Raw genomic sequence first — 17775 nt, 5'->3', positions numbered from 1 at the left:
GGTTCTTTCTTTAGAGGAGACATCCTTTAGTAGGGAGTATTCCAAGTCAGTTAAAAAAAGAAACAAAAAAAACCTGTGCAGACTTTGATTTCATGTTGTCTCCTAACTGCAGGAGGAAAAGGCATGAGTCAGGACTGTGCAGGAAAATGTTCACCCTCCCCATCCCCTGCTGCCCTTTCAGCTCTTACTGCCATGGGTTGAGCTCACAGGAATTGTAAGTTCATGGCGTACACTTCGTATAATCCGTACAGTTCTGATACTGTTAAGGCCGTGCTACAAATATCAAAGCAGCTCATTTCAAACTCAAATGTTCTAAAAAATAAAAACTCAAACCCACAATCCAAACTGCAGAAGGATCTTTTAAAAGTGCCCCAAACAAACAAGTAACACATAAGAAACATTTCTCCAACTGAAATACGATTTTGACCGTAACAGAATACCTAGGAGTTGTAGAGCACTTTCACGTGCATTAGCGTACAACCCACTTTATAGTTGAGAACATCCAGGCTCAGAGAAGTCAGTGTCCCTGAAAGGACTCCCCAGCTCTAAGCCCAGTGGTGTTTCTGCATCACACCACAACAGTAAGCAAACCCATTAAGACACTGAACGCAAACTCACATTGCATAGCTACAGGTACTGTTTGTTGTTACGTTGAGTCCTGGGCAGAAGTTTTGTCCCAAAAATTCATTATGCTGCAAAGCCTGTAACACAAGTGGGAACAGGGCAAGGAAAATAGTTTTAAATTTCAGAAAGTTTCCAAAGAATTATCACAATCACATCCTCTGAGTTTAATCTCTGTTGCTATTTCTAAAAACAAACCAAGCTTCACGTTCACAGTCTTTGTCACACCAAAGTAAGTAAAATTATTTTTCCTGGCAATCAAGAGGCCAAGGGTTGGGATTCTGGCTCTAATACAAAAGCCAAGAGGAGAGATCTCTGGCTATATTATCCCACAGTTCTTTCCTTCTTCTCTCCCCAATTTTATAACCCCATAAACACTATAATTAAAATGATACAGTGGCGGCTTCCCTGGTGGCGCAGTGGTTGAGAGTCCGCCTGCCGATACAGGGCACACGGGTTCGTGCCCTGGTCCGGGAGGGTCCCGCATGCCGCGGAGCGGCTGGGCCCGTGAGCCATGGCCGCTGAGCCTGCGTGTCCGGAGCCTGTGCTCCGCAACGGGAGAGGCCACAACAGTGAGAGGCTCGCGTACCACAAAAAAAAAAAAAATGTATTCTAGGCTCCCATCCTCTCATTAATTTCTTTAATGAACTGAAACACTGTATTTTTTTATATCAATTAGTAATCTTTGTCCTTTACTCTGAGTTATCTCCCCATCCTTCACCTCCCTCAAACAACAGGGCGACTGGAGAAACCCCAGGTGATTATCAAGGTGACCCAAGGCTTAACAGGAAGCTCTCCTTCATTGTCCTAAAACTTGCACAGCCCGTGGCTGGGGACATGAGATGCTTAGGCTTTACTCTGGTTGTTCCCAGCAATGGGAACAATGAACCAGTCACAGCGACAGACAAGGAGAACATACCGCAAAGCCATATCGAGGAATGCTGAAGTACTGAAGCCATGAGAGCCAAGGCACAACGGTTCTGAGGTTTACCAACAGCCCTGAAAATATCTACAAAAAACAAGTACCAAGAATCAGAACTGGTGGAGTGATTTCATGAAGAAGTCTAGCAAATACCCTCCTTAAGTCCCCGACGGCCTTGTGAACACTTCTGCCTTGAAATCCCTTCCACTACTCTGAAGACTTACCTTATCCTCTTTGTATATGTGTATCTCTCTAGAGCTGAGGCTGTTTAGGGTTCTAAAGGAATAACAATATACATTTTATTTAACTGGAAGATTCTTAATGGTTGAGGCTTCTACTTTCTCTGTAACTGCACACAGTGGAAGGTCAGTAAGTACTGACTGCTCTAATGATACAACCAACTATATGTTCCCACCAATAAACACACCCGAACATATCCTGAGCACCTCATGCCCCTATTTCCATTAACACAGTAATATTGACAAGGGTTTGCATTCTATCTCTGTATGGCTTCAGGAATCATTTTGGGTTCAAAATGCATGCTTAAAAGAACCCAAAGACTGGAACTGGTACACAGCATCATATGGTAAAGCACAGCATAAAATATGGTCAATACCTTCATTTAAAGCTACCAAAAAGCAGTATTACAATGGAAATTCCAGGAGGGTCTGCTCCAGCAAGAGATGGCTACATGAGAAGAGGTTCACGTAAAACATCTCCTAACTGGCACAAGGCATGCTGGGACGGGCATAACAATGACAGTGTTCCTGGTGTGACTACGTAGTTTTAAACTTGACTTAACCAAGTGCTCAATACATAAGACAGCATCTCTGAGTAAAATATGGTCTTATGACTGGTTTATAAAGTTCTATACACAAACCCTTAAATAAAAACAAATCAAAGCATCTAATATATCAAATGAAACATTTTTATATTTGAAGAACATCTTATTTATTAAATGACATTATAGAAAATACACATAAAATTGATCACTTTCTCAATACTGTTTAGATTGGTACTTTTTCAAACTCAGAAATGGAAGAATTAAACTTTGACAAGAGTTGGTGCTAATTACCTACCTTTTAAAGACAGGTACTGCTACTCTAGCAGAAAGGGCATGTGGATTAAGTAAATAGGCTACACATTCCTGTTTACTTGATGTTAGTGGGGAAATGTGATAACTGGTTCCCTTCACCTACTGAATCACCTCTGTGCGTGCAAAATGTAGGGCTGTGGGAACTTCCCTGGTGGCACAGCGGTTAAGAATCCGCCTGCCAATGCAGGAGACACAGGTTCGAGCCCTGGTCCGGGAAGATCCCACATGCAGCAGAGCAACTAAGCCCGTGTGCCACAACTACTGAGCCTGCGCTCTACAGCCCGCGAGCCACAACTACTGAGCCCACGTGCCACAACTACTGAAGCCTGCCGCACCTGGAGCCCGTGCTCCGCAACAAGAGAAGCCACCGCAATGAGAAGCCTGCGCACTGCAATGAAGAGTAGCCCCCACTCGCCGCAACTAGAGAAAGCCTGTGCACAGCGACAAAGACCCAATGCAGCCAAAAATTAATTAATTAATTTAAAAAAACGTAGGGCCACGTGAGGTTAGGATTAAATAGCTGTTTAAAAAAGGTAAACAGAAATATATTGACATAAAAGAATGTCAGGAACCCAGAAACGAGGGGACCTAGTACTGGAATTGTTCAGTATTTTTAAAACACTCCTTTTCAAAATACTGGAGGGACACAAGATAGGCCCATGCCACATGCTGCTGTTTTCATGGAACTAAGTTCCTCCCTTGCTTGGAGAGTAGTTCCTCCAACCAAACCATCTCAGCGGCCAGTTAAACGAGCCAGCAGTTCTCTCACGCCAGCAGGGAAGTCAAACAATGAGCCTGTCATTTCTACAATTTTTTTAAATTTGAAAAATCAAACTGTTTCTGGTTTTTAAAGTTCCAGTCGATCAAGCTTTCACGATATGTCACCAAGAGGCATCTTTTTAAAGCTCATCGGTAACAACATGTTAACTAAGGTCATAACAACTATCTTAGAACAGTAGCAAAGAAGGCTGGGTAAGGTGAAGAAAAAGCTGGTACGTTCTCTAATGATATAAGCTATACTTCAATATACGGCCTCCTTAAAGCAAAAGGATTTACAGAATCCTCAAGCAGGTTTTACAGGATAGGTGAATCCGGGGGGAGAACAAAGGGAAATAATTACGTCTCAGGGAAGCACAGTTCATACTCACCATCATAAACACAAAAGAGATGGTCATGAGAAGCGTTGCTATGGATACCACGCTCTGACCTGCGGCTATGGCCAGTGCCATTGAACTGGCTGAATAAGCCACCATCATCAGGGTAAACATCATGACGAAGAAGGCCTCCACCTGGGGTTTCAATCCTTAGGGAGCAAAGAGGGGGTTAATCCAACTGTCTGCGCCACGGTGGATTGTTATTGTGCAAATAACACTATAATATTTTGAGAAACTAGTCTCAGATGGAAAAAAGTCCATCCTCTATCAAACCACCCTGGCTCACCACTTGCATTGTTTCCCCTGATATAACTGTAGGAATCTATATGCTATATGCAGTTTTCTTTTTTAAAGAAAATTTATTTATTTTATTTTTGGCTGTGTTGCATCTTCGTTGCTGCACGCGGGCTTCCTCTAGTTGCGGCGAGCGGGGGCTACTCTTGGTTGCAGTGCACGGGCCTCTCATTGCGGTGGCTTCTCTTGTTGCGGAGCACGGGCTTTAGGTGTGCAGGCTTCAGTAGTTGTGGTGCACGGGCTCAGTACTTGTGGTGCACGGGCTTAGTTGCTCCATGGCATGTGGGATCTTCCCAGACCAGGGATCGAACCTGTGTCTCCTGCATCGGCAGGTGGATTCTTAACCACTGCGCCACCGTGGAAGTCCTGCAGTTTTCTTTTACAGGCTCACTGCATAAGCACTTTTCCACGTAACACTCATGCTTCTTTATTTGTAATTATTAACAATAATCTGAGTGCCTGAGGTGGAGAGCTGCAGGCAACACAACTGGCCAGCATTCTACTGCCTTCTCTTCTAAGAAGGAAACTTGCCAAGACCACATTCATTTTACCTAGACATCACCACATTACTCACTGTTTGTTGTAAATGTATTAGTGAAGATACTGGGAAGGTCAGGATTACACGCCTTCCCAGTGGTTTTAAAATCTGGGGGACGTGTCCATAATCCAAGTCTCCCAAGACAAATCACCCTGTAACTCTGGGATTGAGGACGGGGTTAAATTAAGTTTCATAAAACTGCTCTGTCAACGAACATAGGCTAATACTGTGGGTCATACAAAAATCTGAAGATTTTGGAACAGCCATAAGAACACCAGTTAGGAGTCTGAGGATGTAGGATCTATGCCTAATTCTTTACGGCACACCTCTTATTTGTAAAATGGAATTTTACACTCAATAAATAGTGCTTTGTCAGAAAAGAAATATTTCTGGTGCGTGTGTATGTGAGAAATATATGGAAATTCTGATACAATGAGCCTGGCGTGTAGTCTAAACACAAGGCGTAAAAAAATCAATCTGTCTACATCTATCGAACAAATATTTTTATTACCAGAAGTCACTATCTTTCATTATCTTCATACACACACACACACACACACATAAAAATATAAATAGATAAGTAATAAATATCCTAGCTCCAGCTCCTCCAACATAGTGTCAAATAGTTTTAGGAATTATTTCCATGTTTGTATATGACACAGAGCATCTCTGTTTATAAAATATAGTTTTATAAATAGTTTTAAAATTACTTTGGAAAAAGTCTTGCAAAAATCTCCTCAGAGAAGAGTTATTCCAGAGCATACGTAACGAACAGATGCTTCCTTATCTTAGGACTTGATTTACAGTTTTGAGAACCAAAGCACGCCTGCAAAAAGTCCCCTCACATCCAAGACTAAAAACACATACCTTTCGTTTCACGGCTTACCTAACAGGAAGTATGTTATACTAGTAAATATAATACTTGGTAACATCCTCATGGGGAGTAAATCAGATAACAGTTTTCCAAAGAAGTAAGATGACACTCTGTAATATCCACTGATATATTCATGTCTAAAAACAAAGATTCACATCATACATCCTACGTTAGTTGAAGAAGGCAAAGGCCAGAAGATTAGACCACTTGGCTATACCTATTTCTGCTGCCACCCTGGATCTAAGAACTACAGCTTCCACGTCCTCGAGGCTAACCCACCACCCTTCATCCCCGTCAGCGCCAGGCGCATCTCACGTGTGCACCTCCCCTGGGACATCACCCCCCAAGGCTCTGTGCAGTGACCCCTCTTCTCATTGCGTAACTCCCTCCAAATGCCGGCCGGTTCGCCCTCCTAACACACACTCCAGGGGGACGGGTCCTGCATCGCCTCCCTCTCTTCCGACAGTGGCTCTCCTTGAAGGCCAGCATGTCTGAAGCTGATCTCAGCGGTCACAGAGGCTTTTCTTTTTCCCTGCTTCTAATTATGAAGAAGGTGGTGTTGCTATTCTCTGAGCCTCAAATGCAGCTTTGGGTCACTAATCTGTTTTTACTTCTTCCACTATCATGATAAAAAGAAGAAAACGGTACTTCTTTCCATGATCATGCCTGCCCACCACACACCCCTGTCAGCTCTCAAATCCTCTTTTCTTCCCTCTGAAGTTCTAGATCCCTCCTCTTCCTGACAGCTTCCTCCTGTAAATCCAAACTATTCCACCAAGATCTTCATTCTTCTCCTCTCTAATGATTCCTTTATGCAACATGTAAACACGCAAATCTCTTCCAACTTGGAAAAAAACAAGAAACAAAACAGCCCACCTTTATCTTAAGGCTGTCCTCTGGCCCTTCTGTTCTCCCTTCCACTGAGGGCTTGGTCTACATTCTTGGTCAACTTTACTCCTCAACTTGAGTTTACTGTTCAGCTCACTACCTTCTCTCTACCAAGCCCCTCAAGCTTTCCTTGTGACAGTCATCATGACTTCTTCCTTTCCAGCCGCTTTATTCCCTGCTTTCTCTGCAGCAGTGGATTTGCGGGCTAGGCCCTGAACTCGAAACTCCTTTTTCCCTTGGTATCAGGCCCCATGTGCTCGTGATTCTCCTCCCAGCCTCTGAGTGAACACTGGTAATCCCCAAGAACCAAGCCATGGCCTGATTCTGGATACGACCAGTTTGACCAGTAGCCCCCTTCCTGAAACAGACACCTACTCACATAAAGAGCTTCTTCTCGACCACCAGGAGCTCCACGGCCGACACACTGCTGAAACACTGGTTGGTGGTCAGGAAGAAGAGTACCCCGGCTCTGTGATGAGAGAGAAGGAACGAAAGCACTGCAGTCAATTAAACATTCTTAGGTCCTTTTCCTACCTGCAAAACTCTTCCCTCGAATGATATCTTAACACATTAAACAAATGACTCTTCTGGTTGAAACTGAGAGGGAAGCATGAGCCCCATCAGGCCACTCCCTCACCCCTGTGTCTCCACAGTGATACCCCTGGGACTCCATATAGCACAGTTTGAAATTCATGACCCAGTTTGCTACGGACTGAATTGCGTGCTCCCCAAATTCCTGTGCGGAAGCCCTAACCCTCAGTGTGACGGCATTTAGAGACGGTGACTTTGGGAGGTGGTCCGGTTTAGACGAGGTCATGAGGGTAGGGCCCTCGCAATGGATTAGTGCCCTTAGAAGAAAAGGGAGAGACATCAGAGCTTGCTCTCTGCCATGCAAGGACACGCCAGAAGGCAGCAGATCAGAAGAGGGCCCTCTTCAGAACCCGACCATGCTGGCAACCTGATTCCCAGAACTGCGAGAAATGAATTTCTGTGGTTCAAGCCACCCAGTCTGTGGGTCCTTGGCCCCGTCTATGGCAGCCAAGCTGACAATTACATAGGCCATAAAAATACTATCACCCTGGATTTTAACTAACAAAATGCCAACTGCAGCTCCTAATGTGTGAACAGAGAAACAGGGAGCCAAATACAGCTTGCAAAGGTTAAAAGCCTCTATTAGCCACTTCTTCAAAAGTGGAGTAAAGAAGAAACTACGACGAGGCAAAATGAAAGACCGTGGAGGGACATCTTATTGTATACAGCCGCCTCACCACCACCAGCACAGCCTTGATAGTCTCCTTGACCACCCACTGCCAATGGGGTTTCTTTCCAACGGGCTCAAAAAAAAACACCCCAAAATAATGCTCATAAAGGAAAAACTAATCTGTGCACCTATGAGAAAAGGAAGACTATTAATGCTCCTCTCTCAGTAAAATAACTGAAGTTTAAAGAGGAAAGTACTCAGTTAATCTACACTTCGACAGAAATATGAATTTCATGAAAGCATGCCCACAGTCCTGAAACACTGTTGGGCTTTCCTTCCTAACCTAATGATTTAATTGACATTGAGGATGTGAGTTGAAACGAAAAGAGATGAGGCAGCACATCATTTAAATGACACACAAATAAGAGAATTTTTAAAAATGTAAACCCAAGTGTATAACCCTCTAAAAAAAAGAGTCCACAGACACTCAGTAATTGGTTTTAACACTCCCTCCTCCCAAAATAAAGAACTTAAGGAACAGGCTGTTTTAAAAGTAAATGTTTAGGGACTTCCCTGGTGGCGCAGTGGTTAAGAATCCGCCTGCCGGTGCAGGGGACACGGGTTCAAGCCCTAGTGTGGCAAGATCCCACATGGCGCAGAGCAGCTAATCCCGTGCGCCACAACTACTGAGCCTGCGCCCTAAGCCCACGTGCCACAACTACTGAAGCCTGCGCGCCTAGAGCCCGTGCTCGGCAACAAGAGAAGCCACCGCAATGAGAAGCCCACGCACCGCAAGGAAGAGTAGCCCCCACTCGCCGCAACTAGAGAAAGCCCGTGTGCAGCAACGAAGATCTAATGCAGCCAAAAATTTATTTATTTATTAAAAGAAAAGAAAAAAAAAGAATCCACCTTCCAATGCTGGGGACGCGGGTTCAATCCCTGGTCGAGGAACTAAGATCCCACATGTCTCAGGGCAACTAAGTCTGTGTGCTGCAACTACTGGGCCCGCGTGCCCTGGAGCCCACGCACCACAACTAAAGAGAAGCTCGTGCACTGTAACTACTGAGCCCGTGTGCTCTGGAGCCTGCACACCACAACTCGAGGGAAGCCCATGCACCACAATGAAGAGTCCGTGCACCGCAACTAAAGATCCCGCATGCCACAACTAAGACCCGACGCAGCCAAATAAATAAATAAATAAGTAAATAAGTAAATGTTTATACAATAAATAAATGGAAAAAAGCCAGGCCTATAATGCAAGCAACTATGCTACTTTCTGCACACAAATAAGCCTAATATCAACATAAAAGCTAATTTCAGAAACACAGGACATGGCAACAATTCAGCTCAATTTGTTAAGTGTTACATCTAACAGTACAATAACGTTCATAAAGCTTTTGAACTAGTACATAGTGAAATTCCTCCCAAATCATAAGATAATTTATTTTATACTAAACAGATTTTATTGTTAAAGAATTTAATGTATTCTAGTTCTTTTCAAGGTGGTAATTCATGTCTGTAATATCTGCTTATTGATGCAAATATTCTTAAAATATCTCTTCCCTTAATATACATTTATTTGTTTAGCTATCTCCACAACTCTGTAAGGTAGTTGTTAGGTCAAAGAAGCTCATATTCCACACATCATTATACAGGTTAGAGAAAGAACAAAGAGAGCATCTCCCTGGAATAATTCATTCCCACAAAAAGAGAACCAAACCACACTGGCCTCCAGGGCAATTTCAAATGATAAAAAGTGGCAGTAAGCTTAAGTCAAAAATACAAATTAAAATAGCTCCAAAGCTCTATTTTTCCAGAAAACACTTGAAGAAACAGTTAACACTCTTCTAAATTTCTCTGGATTCTTCTACCAAGAGTTTTAATGACTAGATTTCCAGTTCCTGTCTTAAATTCCAGTTGCGGACAGGCTCCCCAGTATCTGTTTCCAAATGCTTCCCACTGCACAACACAAAAGACCCACAGGCTCTAGATTCCTGTGTTATACGCTCTGTGCTTCACGAAAATATGGCATCTACAAAGGGTACAAACCATCAATTACTAGCAAGTTTCAAATAAACCAGAGAAGAACACAGCCCTCGGGGAAGATAAAAAGAAAAACAACATAACTCTGGAAAGAAGCTCCAGTAATTATCTCACTATCTGATGCCCCACAGGAGATATCTTACTTTACCCAAGTGAAGAATTGACTTTTGTGCTCGCTCTTCCCTTCATAAACAATCATCCTTTTCCAGATATCAAAACAGATTCAATGTAAGCTACTACAACTTTGCTCAATAGTGAAATGGGGATAAAACCATCCACTTCTTTGGCTGGGAGGGTAACCTGAGACCCTGGATGTAAAGCCCGGAGGACAGTGCCAGGCCCAGGGCGGCTCTCAATAAATAAAGCCAAGAAGAACTCTGCGGTCTTCCACTCTGCTCAGCACCTCTATTCACCGCATGTTGTGTTCCATTACAAAGTCTCATCAGGAAACACAGCTTTAAGGGCACGTTATGACCAAAACCAGGTAAGGTAAACTAACGTAAGTACTAACCCTACAACAGAAAAACCTGAGTCCCCACCACCACCCCATGTCAAACAAATCAAAACCTTAAAAGGAAATTAACTCACAGGCAACAAAAGAAAAAATCAGATAAACTGAACTATGTCAAATTTTAAAACTTTTGTGCATCAAAGGACACACCAACAGGGACTTCCCTGGTGGTCCAGTGGGTCAGACTCTGCGCTCCCAATGCAGAGGGCCCAGGTTCAATCCCTGGTGGGAGAACTAGATCCCGCATGCATGCCGCAACTCAGGAGGCTGCACACCACAACTAAGAAGTCCGCATGCCGCAACTAAATGATCCCGCGTACCGTAACTATGATCCAGCGCAGCCAAAATAAATAATTAAATTAATAAATAAATATATTTTTTTAAAAAAGGACACACCAACAGAATGAAAAGACAACACACAGAATGGCAGAAAATACTTGCAAATTTATATCTGATAAGGGGTTCATATCCAGAACATATAAGGAATTTAACAGCTCAACAATCTTCAAAAAATCCAATTCAAAGATGGTTAGGGCTTCCCTGGTGGCGCAGTGATTGAGAGTCCGCGTGCCGATGCAGGGGACACGGGTTCGTGCCCCGGTCTGGGAGGATCCCACATGCCGCGGAGCGGCTGGACCCGTGAGCCATGGCCGCTGGGCCTGCGCGTCCGGAGCCTGTGCTCCGCAACGGCGGGGTGGGGGGGCCACAACAGTGAGAGGCCCGTGTACCGCAAAAAAAAAAAAAAAAAAAAAAAAAAGATGGTTAAAGAACTTCAATAGACATGCTTCCAAAGAAGAAACAGAAATGGCCAATGTGCACATGAAAAGGTGCTCAACAATACAATAATCATTAGGGAAATGCAAATCAAAACCACAATGAGATACCACTGTCCACTAATGAGGGTAGCTATTAAAAAAAAAAAAGAAAACAAAAGAAAAAATAAGTGTTGGTAAGGTTGGGGAGAAACTGAAACCCTGTGCACTACTGGTAGAAACGCAACACAGGTAGCTACTGTAGAAGACAGGATAGCAGTTCTTCAAAAAATTAATGGAATTACCAAATGATCCAGTAATTCCACTTCTGCGTATATGCCCAAAAGAATTTAAAGCAGAGACTCAAACAGATATTTATTTGGACATCCATGTTCATAGCAGCATCATACACAACAGCCAAAAAGTGGAAACAAACCAGTGTCCATGGACAGATAAATCGATACACAAAATGTGGTATATCCATACAATGGAGTATTATTCAGTCTTTAAAAAGAAAGAAGTTCTGACACATGCTACACCATAAATGGACCTTGAAGATATTATGCTAAGGGCAATAAAGCCAGTCACCAAAAAGACAAATACTCCATGATTCCACTTACATGAGGTACTTAGACTAGTTAAAATCAGAGACAGAAAGTATAATGGTGATTTCCAGGGGCTGGGGAAAGGGAGAACGGGGAACTGCTGCTCAGTGGGTACAGAGATACAGTTTGGGAAGATGAAAAAGTTCTGGAGTTGGAAGGTGGGGAGGGCTGAACAATAACGTGAATGTAATTAATGCCACTGAACTGGACACTGAAAATTGGTTAAGAGGGTAAATTTTATGTTCTGTATATTTTAGCACTAAATAATTGATTCTTCCATTCAGCTTTCAATTCTCTGACTTATCCTACTCCTCAATTTACCCTTTGCTTATCTCACATTCAAATTCGTAATGGATTTTCATAAGCTTGAAAGAAAAGTTACCAGCACATTCTCAAAGCCAAGGTCCAGACTTACTCACCTGTTCTGGATTCCCGCAGGATCATTCTTTAGATCGTAGAAAATGGCACCTATAACCAGTCCCAGAACGATCGTTACAATTATCTTTTCAAAAAGAAAAAAAAGAATTTCAATTAAAGGTAAAAACTTAACACATTATTATTAAAATATATCTGGCTACATAATGAAACTCTCCATTGATATAGGTATTTTAAATGGCTTGGCCATAACAGTCCTTGGGAAAATATAAAACAGTGTATGTTATTAGACTACTTTTTAAATTGAAATAAAAATAATTTATCTGTGTGCCAGGGAGACTGACAGGCGACACAGTAGAAAAGCTAAGATTTCTCCCAGTGCTTTACCAGGCCCTGCCAGTTCATGGTCCAGTTCAGGCTACTGGGCCTGGGAATGCCATAGAGTGCAGCGGAACCAGGCAAGCACCTAGCAAAATAGTCTTGGGGGTAAAATGAAGTCCGAGTGGCTAAGAGTTGTGGCCTGAACTCTCAACCTTTGTGCTAGTGAACATGCATAGTGCGATATTTCAAGAGGCTCCAATAAAAACAGGATACCTTTACTCTTAACATGAAAAAATAAATAAAAATGAACAAAAATTTTAAAGCACACATGAAAAAAATTCTAACAATGTAATTTGGCAAAATAAGGAAGTAGGGGTCGGGAGAGTCCCCGCCTGCACTGGAAAAGTGCACTGTCACTGTCACCAAAGCATTCGGCCAGCTTTCTCTGAGGGCACCCGAGTGCATCCATTACCCACCCCCCTGTCACTGCTTCTCCAGCAACCTCAGCCCGGAGGGCCTGCAGCCAACAGGAGGACTAAGCTGCCAGTGCTTTGCCACTCTTACCTACCTTCAGCCACTCGCTCTTGTCTGATGACTCCTAAGAAGACTGGATAAACATCACTTTGGTTTTTAAGACTGACAAACTGTCTCTTAAGGACACTTCTATAAGCGAAGGGTTAAGGGTTACATTATAATTTATTTAAGGAAATTCTACTTATTGTACTTTTGAATTAAATGTAATTAAATGAATTTAAAAATATAGTAAATGATAACCTAAAGAAAACAAAATATTCCACGATGTCCCTTGGAACCTTCAAAGTTTAAAAACAAAACAAAACAAAAAAGCACCTCAGTACTACAACAGTGCAGTAGTATCAAGACTTGAAGTAACTTGTCAAGACACTTTTGGCATGAAGCAAACAAAATTGCAAAACAGGATCATGACCTGTGAAGACTAGCTCATGAAGACCAGTCTGGAAAGAATATGATTTGAGATGTCCTTAAAAATTGCCTTGCTAAAAAAGACAGTCAGAAATTTGAAACAAAAAAATCTATTACCCTGGCATATTTTAATTACCTTCAAAATATACTATAGTTTGGGCTTCCCTGGTGGCACAGTGGTTAAGGATCTGCCTGCCAATGTAAGGGACACAGGTTCAAGCGCTGGTCCGGAAAGATCCCACATGCCGCAGAGCAACTAAGCCCGTGCACCACGACTACTGAGCCTGCGCTCTAGAGCCTGCGAGCCACAACTACTGAAGCCCGGGTGCCTAGAGCCCATGCTCCGCAACAAGAGAAGCCACCGCAATGAGAAGCCCGCGCACTGCAACAAAGAGTAGCCCCCGCTCGCCGCAACTAGAGAAAGCCCGCACGCAGCAGCGAAGACCCAACACAGCCAAAAATAAATAAATAAAAATAAATAAATTTATAAAAATATATATATACACTATACTTCACGTCAACAGATCAAGCTTCCAAAATAAATAAGAATAACCCCATCAGCATGTGTGCATGCACATGTACACAAAGTCTATACTTTCACCTTGTATAACTATAAGAATAGTCAGATTTTTAAAACTGGACACTCCACATGCTTTGTTTCTTCTATATTCAACCTTAGTAACTTATGTTAACAGACTGTCAGTTTTATCCTTTGGATGTTTCCTAAAGGTTTCAAAATTCTAAAAGTATTTTCAAGGAAACTCTTCAAACATATTGACAAAATGATTAATCTCATAATTCTGTCATGGTTTTACAAGGTGTGTCTATGTTTTTCCTTCTTACATTAAGGAAAAGAAGATAAACAGGAAAACTAAACATGGCTTAATGGAGCAAAGAAATTCGATCCTATGAGTTCTGTGCAGCTGGCCTCTTTTGAAAAGAAATTTCCTAAACGTATTATTCTATCTTTGTTCAGATGTGTTTGTCAACATTTCTCAAGGTGGACTCTAAGGGATGTTTATGGCTGTCGGTGAAAATGTGCTAATAGAAACAATGAATCTCCAAGAGATACGATAGTATTTTCCAAGTTGATTTGATCAGGAAACCTTTGGCACATTAAATGAACATTAAATCTTCTCACACAGATAATCCGTTCATTCCAATATCTTCCAAAGACAACCTTTGGTTAAATGCATTACCAGAAGCAAAGTCTAACTCGTGTAAATGACTCGTTCAAACCCGAGTATGGCTGTAAGACGACCCATGCCAGATTTATCAACAGGAAGCCATAGAACATCTTAATAGCTCCACATTCAAACACTTAGAGAAATAAAAGACACACTCGCAAGATTATAAAAAACCCTAAACCGGAGGTCAGTGAGCGATGGCCCCCAGGCCTCGTTCAGCCCACAAGCAAGCATGCTTTCTACCATTGTATTCATGGTTGAAAGAATAAAAAGAATATTTCTTGCCACATACAATTCATATTTCAGTGTCCGTGAATAAAGTTTGATTGGAACACAGCCATGTTCATTTTTTTAAATGTATTTATGGCTGCTTTCTTGCTAAAACGGCAGACTTGACTACTTGAGATAAAGACCATGTGAGCTGCAGAGCCAAAAGTATTTACCCTGTGACCCTTTAGAAAAAAGGTTTGCCTACTCCTGTCTTAAGCTAACATTCCAGCATTGACACATCTGAAGAAGAGTCCCCCCCACCCCACGCAGATGCTCAGGGAGATGCGAGGTTCTATCCCTGTTCTGCAAGGTTGCCACTGCTCTGAACATTGTTGGGATTTCTTTTGTGGAACTGAGGTCACTGAGGAGGTAAGGAGGCTGAACGTGCAACTTGGAGGCACTAGGCATGGGGTTTGCATCTGAAGAAAGCTTAGCGCCAGAAGGTGCAGAAACTTGGTGTACTATTACAGAGAGCCCCACATTCCAATCACCCCTGCCCAGAACTGCCATATAGAGTCATCCCTTGGTAGTGGCAGGGGACTGGCTCCAGGATCCTCGTGGATATCAAAATCCACAGACGATCCAACCCCTTACATAAAATGGAGTCGTACAGTCAGTCCTCCGCACCCATGGGTTCCTCCAACCTCAGCGTGCGTGGAACCCGGGATACTGAGGGCCGACAGTATGTGACTTGGACAAGGCATTTAGAAACCACTTTTAGAGGCAAGAGAAATTTATTTTCCAAATAAAAAAAAATCTAATGCATAAATCAAACTAAGAATCACCTTCCGTATATCATCTCACAGTTGAACAATGGATAACCAGGTTGACCTTACTTAACAGAATTTGTTCCCAAATGACATCAAATCTACTCTAAAAGGATAAAAACATACCCTTGATTGAAAGTACACAGAAGTGTTCATGTTCTGACAGAAACGCCAAATAACAAGTACAAAACTGTTTGGAGCAATTAGCAGTATGTCTCAAAGAGGGATATAGGCTCTCGGCATTAATACTTAGGAGGCGACAGTACTGCGGTACGAAAATGATGGTGCACGTGTGGTAAGAAGTCAGTGATGTTTCACTGCAGACGACAACATGCCATCTTTTAGCACTTGGCAGAAGTTCAGTGATAATAAAATCGGCCAACCCCAAAATAACTGGCTAAACTGACTTCCTTAGAAAGGATGCACCAATGAACTGGGAACATGAGGATTTTGGATGACAGAGGGCTTAAGAATAACGGAAGAATCATGAAGGAGTAATTCTCAACAACTATCAACGGAGTCAGCCGAAAGAGAAAAAGAACATGATTTCAGCTTAAGAGAAAGTCAGTCTGACAGTGGAGCCTTACTGAACAGAATTCAAGCCGGCTTGCTACCTCTGCGTTAACCTCGTGCTGTTTTAGGTGTCCAGCGCTCTCCTAAGATCAGAAGCCCTCCACGAGGAAGGTCGCTCATAAGGAACAGCATTTGCACACGGGCTCCTTGCGCAGACAGTGGTCAGCCCTACAGCCCTCAGGGACATGACACTGAGCTGAAAGCTTCCCTGGCCACTTTCCACCTGACGTAAGATGCAAACCAACCCCTTCCCTTGCTCCTCCTCTCCCCGCCCTTCCCTTTCTTCTCTCTTTCTCTTCCTTTCTCCACTTCTCTGCTTAAACTCTCTTCCTAGCCCTTTTTACCACCTGACATGCTATATATCTTATTGCTATATGAATTGATCCTCTGTCTCTCCTCATAAGGAAACAAACTCCACGAGAGCAGGGATTTTATTTTCACCCACTTTGTTCACTGCTGTGTACAAGCTCCAAGATGCAGCACGTGATCAGTAAGAACTTGTTGAATGCATCAGGAAATGAACGTGTGCGGCCACCAGAAAACCCCAGATGTGGTCAAACGTTTCCTTTACTTCACAATTTATGAAAAAAAATTTTTTTTCTACAAAGATGATCCATTACAGCTCGTCTAAATTGTCCAAAATTCTGAATTAGACAGTCCAAAGAAAACAACCCATTAAAAAAGAAATCTTCTGGGCTTCCCTGGTGGCGCAGTGGTTGAGAGTCTGCCTGCCGATGCAGGGGACGTGGGTTCGTGCCCTGGTCCGGGAGGATCCCACATGCTATGGAGCGGCTGGGCCCGTGAGCCATGGCCACTGAGCCTATGCGTCCGGAGCCTGTGCTCCGCAATGGGAGAGGCCACAACAGTGAGAGGCCCGCGTACCGCAAAAAAAAAAAAGATTAAAAAAAATAAATCTTCTGTAAGTAAAAACTTAATTGGGTTTTACTTGTTTCTATACCCCAAATGGAATGGGGATAAATAAATACACAAAAGTGTGGGTAGAAGGTAAGCATATCCTAAAATAGATTGTATCAGAACCTAATGCCCCCAAATGAGTATTTTACAGCATAATTAGAAGACTCTGCCACGTTACCTGAGCTATAGAAGCCTGGGGATTACCCAGTAAGTTTTTGAATGAACGCCTGGAAATCCATCTAAGCTGATGACAGGAGGAGGTGGCATAGGTGATCTCCTTGTAGACTGAAATCTTCTTCTTTTTCTGACCCCCTGAGAGTTGCTCTAACTCAGCTTTTGTTTCCTTGAAGAAGGAGGAGTTGGCATAAAACTCAGTTAATTTTCCTATGAGTGGAGTATCTGTCTTGGAAGGCTCTTCAGTCTCCTTGGCTTTGGAATAAAAGTGGATAAAGAAGGGAAACATTCTTAACAAAATAACAGCTGATTTAGTCCATTTTTCTGTAACCCCTTTCTTAGAGTCTTCCCTAGTACCTTAATTCTAAAGCTTGAGTATAAAAAGTTATGAGAGCTGTCACTGCTTTACAAAGGAGAAAAACAGAGTAGATTGGCCTACTTCCGTCAACTTACGGATACAGCGAACTCACTGATCTTTTCCTAATTATAACATTTGGACCCTAAATCTTTTAAAGTAGACTTCTCACCATATGGAGTTATAATTCCTAATAAAAAACCTGGTCTTCGCTTTTTACAATGTGCAAATGCATAAACTGTCAAGTTTCTTATTTCAAAACACTATACAGTTGGCCCTCGGTACCCACAGACGTTGAACCCAGGGGATAGGGAGGGCCTACTGTAAGGGACCTGAGCACACTTGGATTCTGTTATCTGCGGAGGGGGGGAGGGGGGAGTTCTGAAACCAATCCCCC

At 42.7% G+C, this 17775-nt stretch overlaps 1 protein-coding gene across 7 annotated transcripts in view; it reads right to left on the bottom strand.

The window, feature by feature from the left end:
• The window catches only part of ABCG2 (ATP binding cassette subfamily G member 2 (JR blood group)), a 124190-nt gene that overhangs the window by 1382 nt on the left and 105033 nt on the right, over positions 1-17775 (bottom strand). For all 7 annotated transcript variants that reach the window (XM_082838689.1, XM_082838688.1, XM_082838685.1 and 4 more), the window contains exons 9-15: positions 17028-17278; positions 11919-12001; positions 6767-6856; positions 5512-5636; positions 3788-3942; positions 1541-1630; positions 619-701 (exon numbers count right to left, since the gene is read on the bottom strand). In XM_082838689.1, the coding sequence (XP_082694815.1) occupies positions 619-701; positions 1541-1630; positions 3788-3942; positions 5512-5636; positions 6767-6856; positions 11919-12001; positions 17028-17278 (877 nt within the window). The remainder of the gene's footprint in view (positions 1-618; positions 702-1540; positions 1631-3787; positions 3943-5511; positions 5637-6766; positions 6857-11918; positions 12002-17027; positions 17279-17775) is intronic.

The sequence above is a fragment of the Leucopleurus acutus genome, assembly GCF_964270905.1.
Source record: "Leucopleurus acutus genome assembly, chromosome: 4".
NCBI lineage: Eukaryota > Metazoa > Chordata > Mammalia > Artiodactyla > Delphinidae > Leucopleurus > Leucopleurus acutus.
This window is presented reverse-complemented; position numbering and strand designations above follow the sequence as displayed.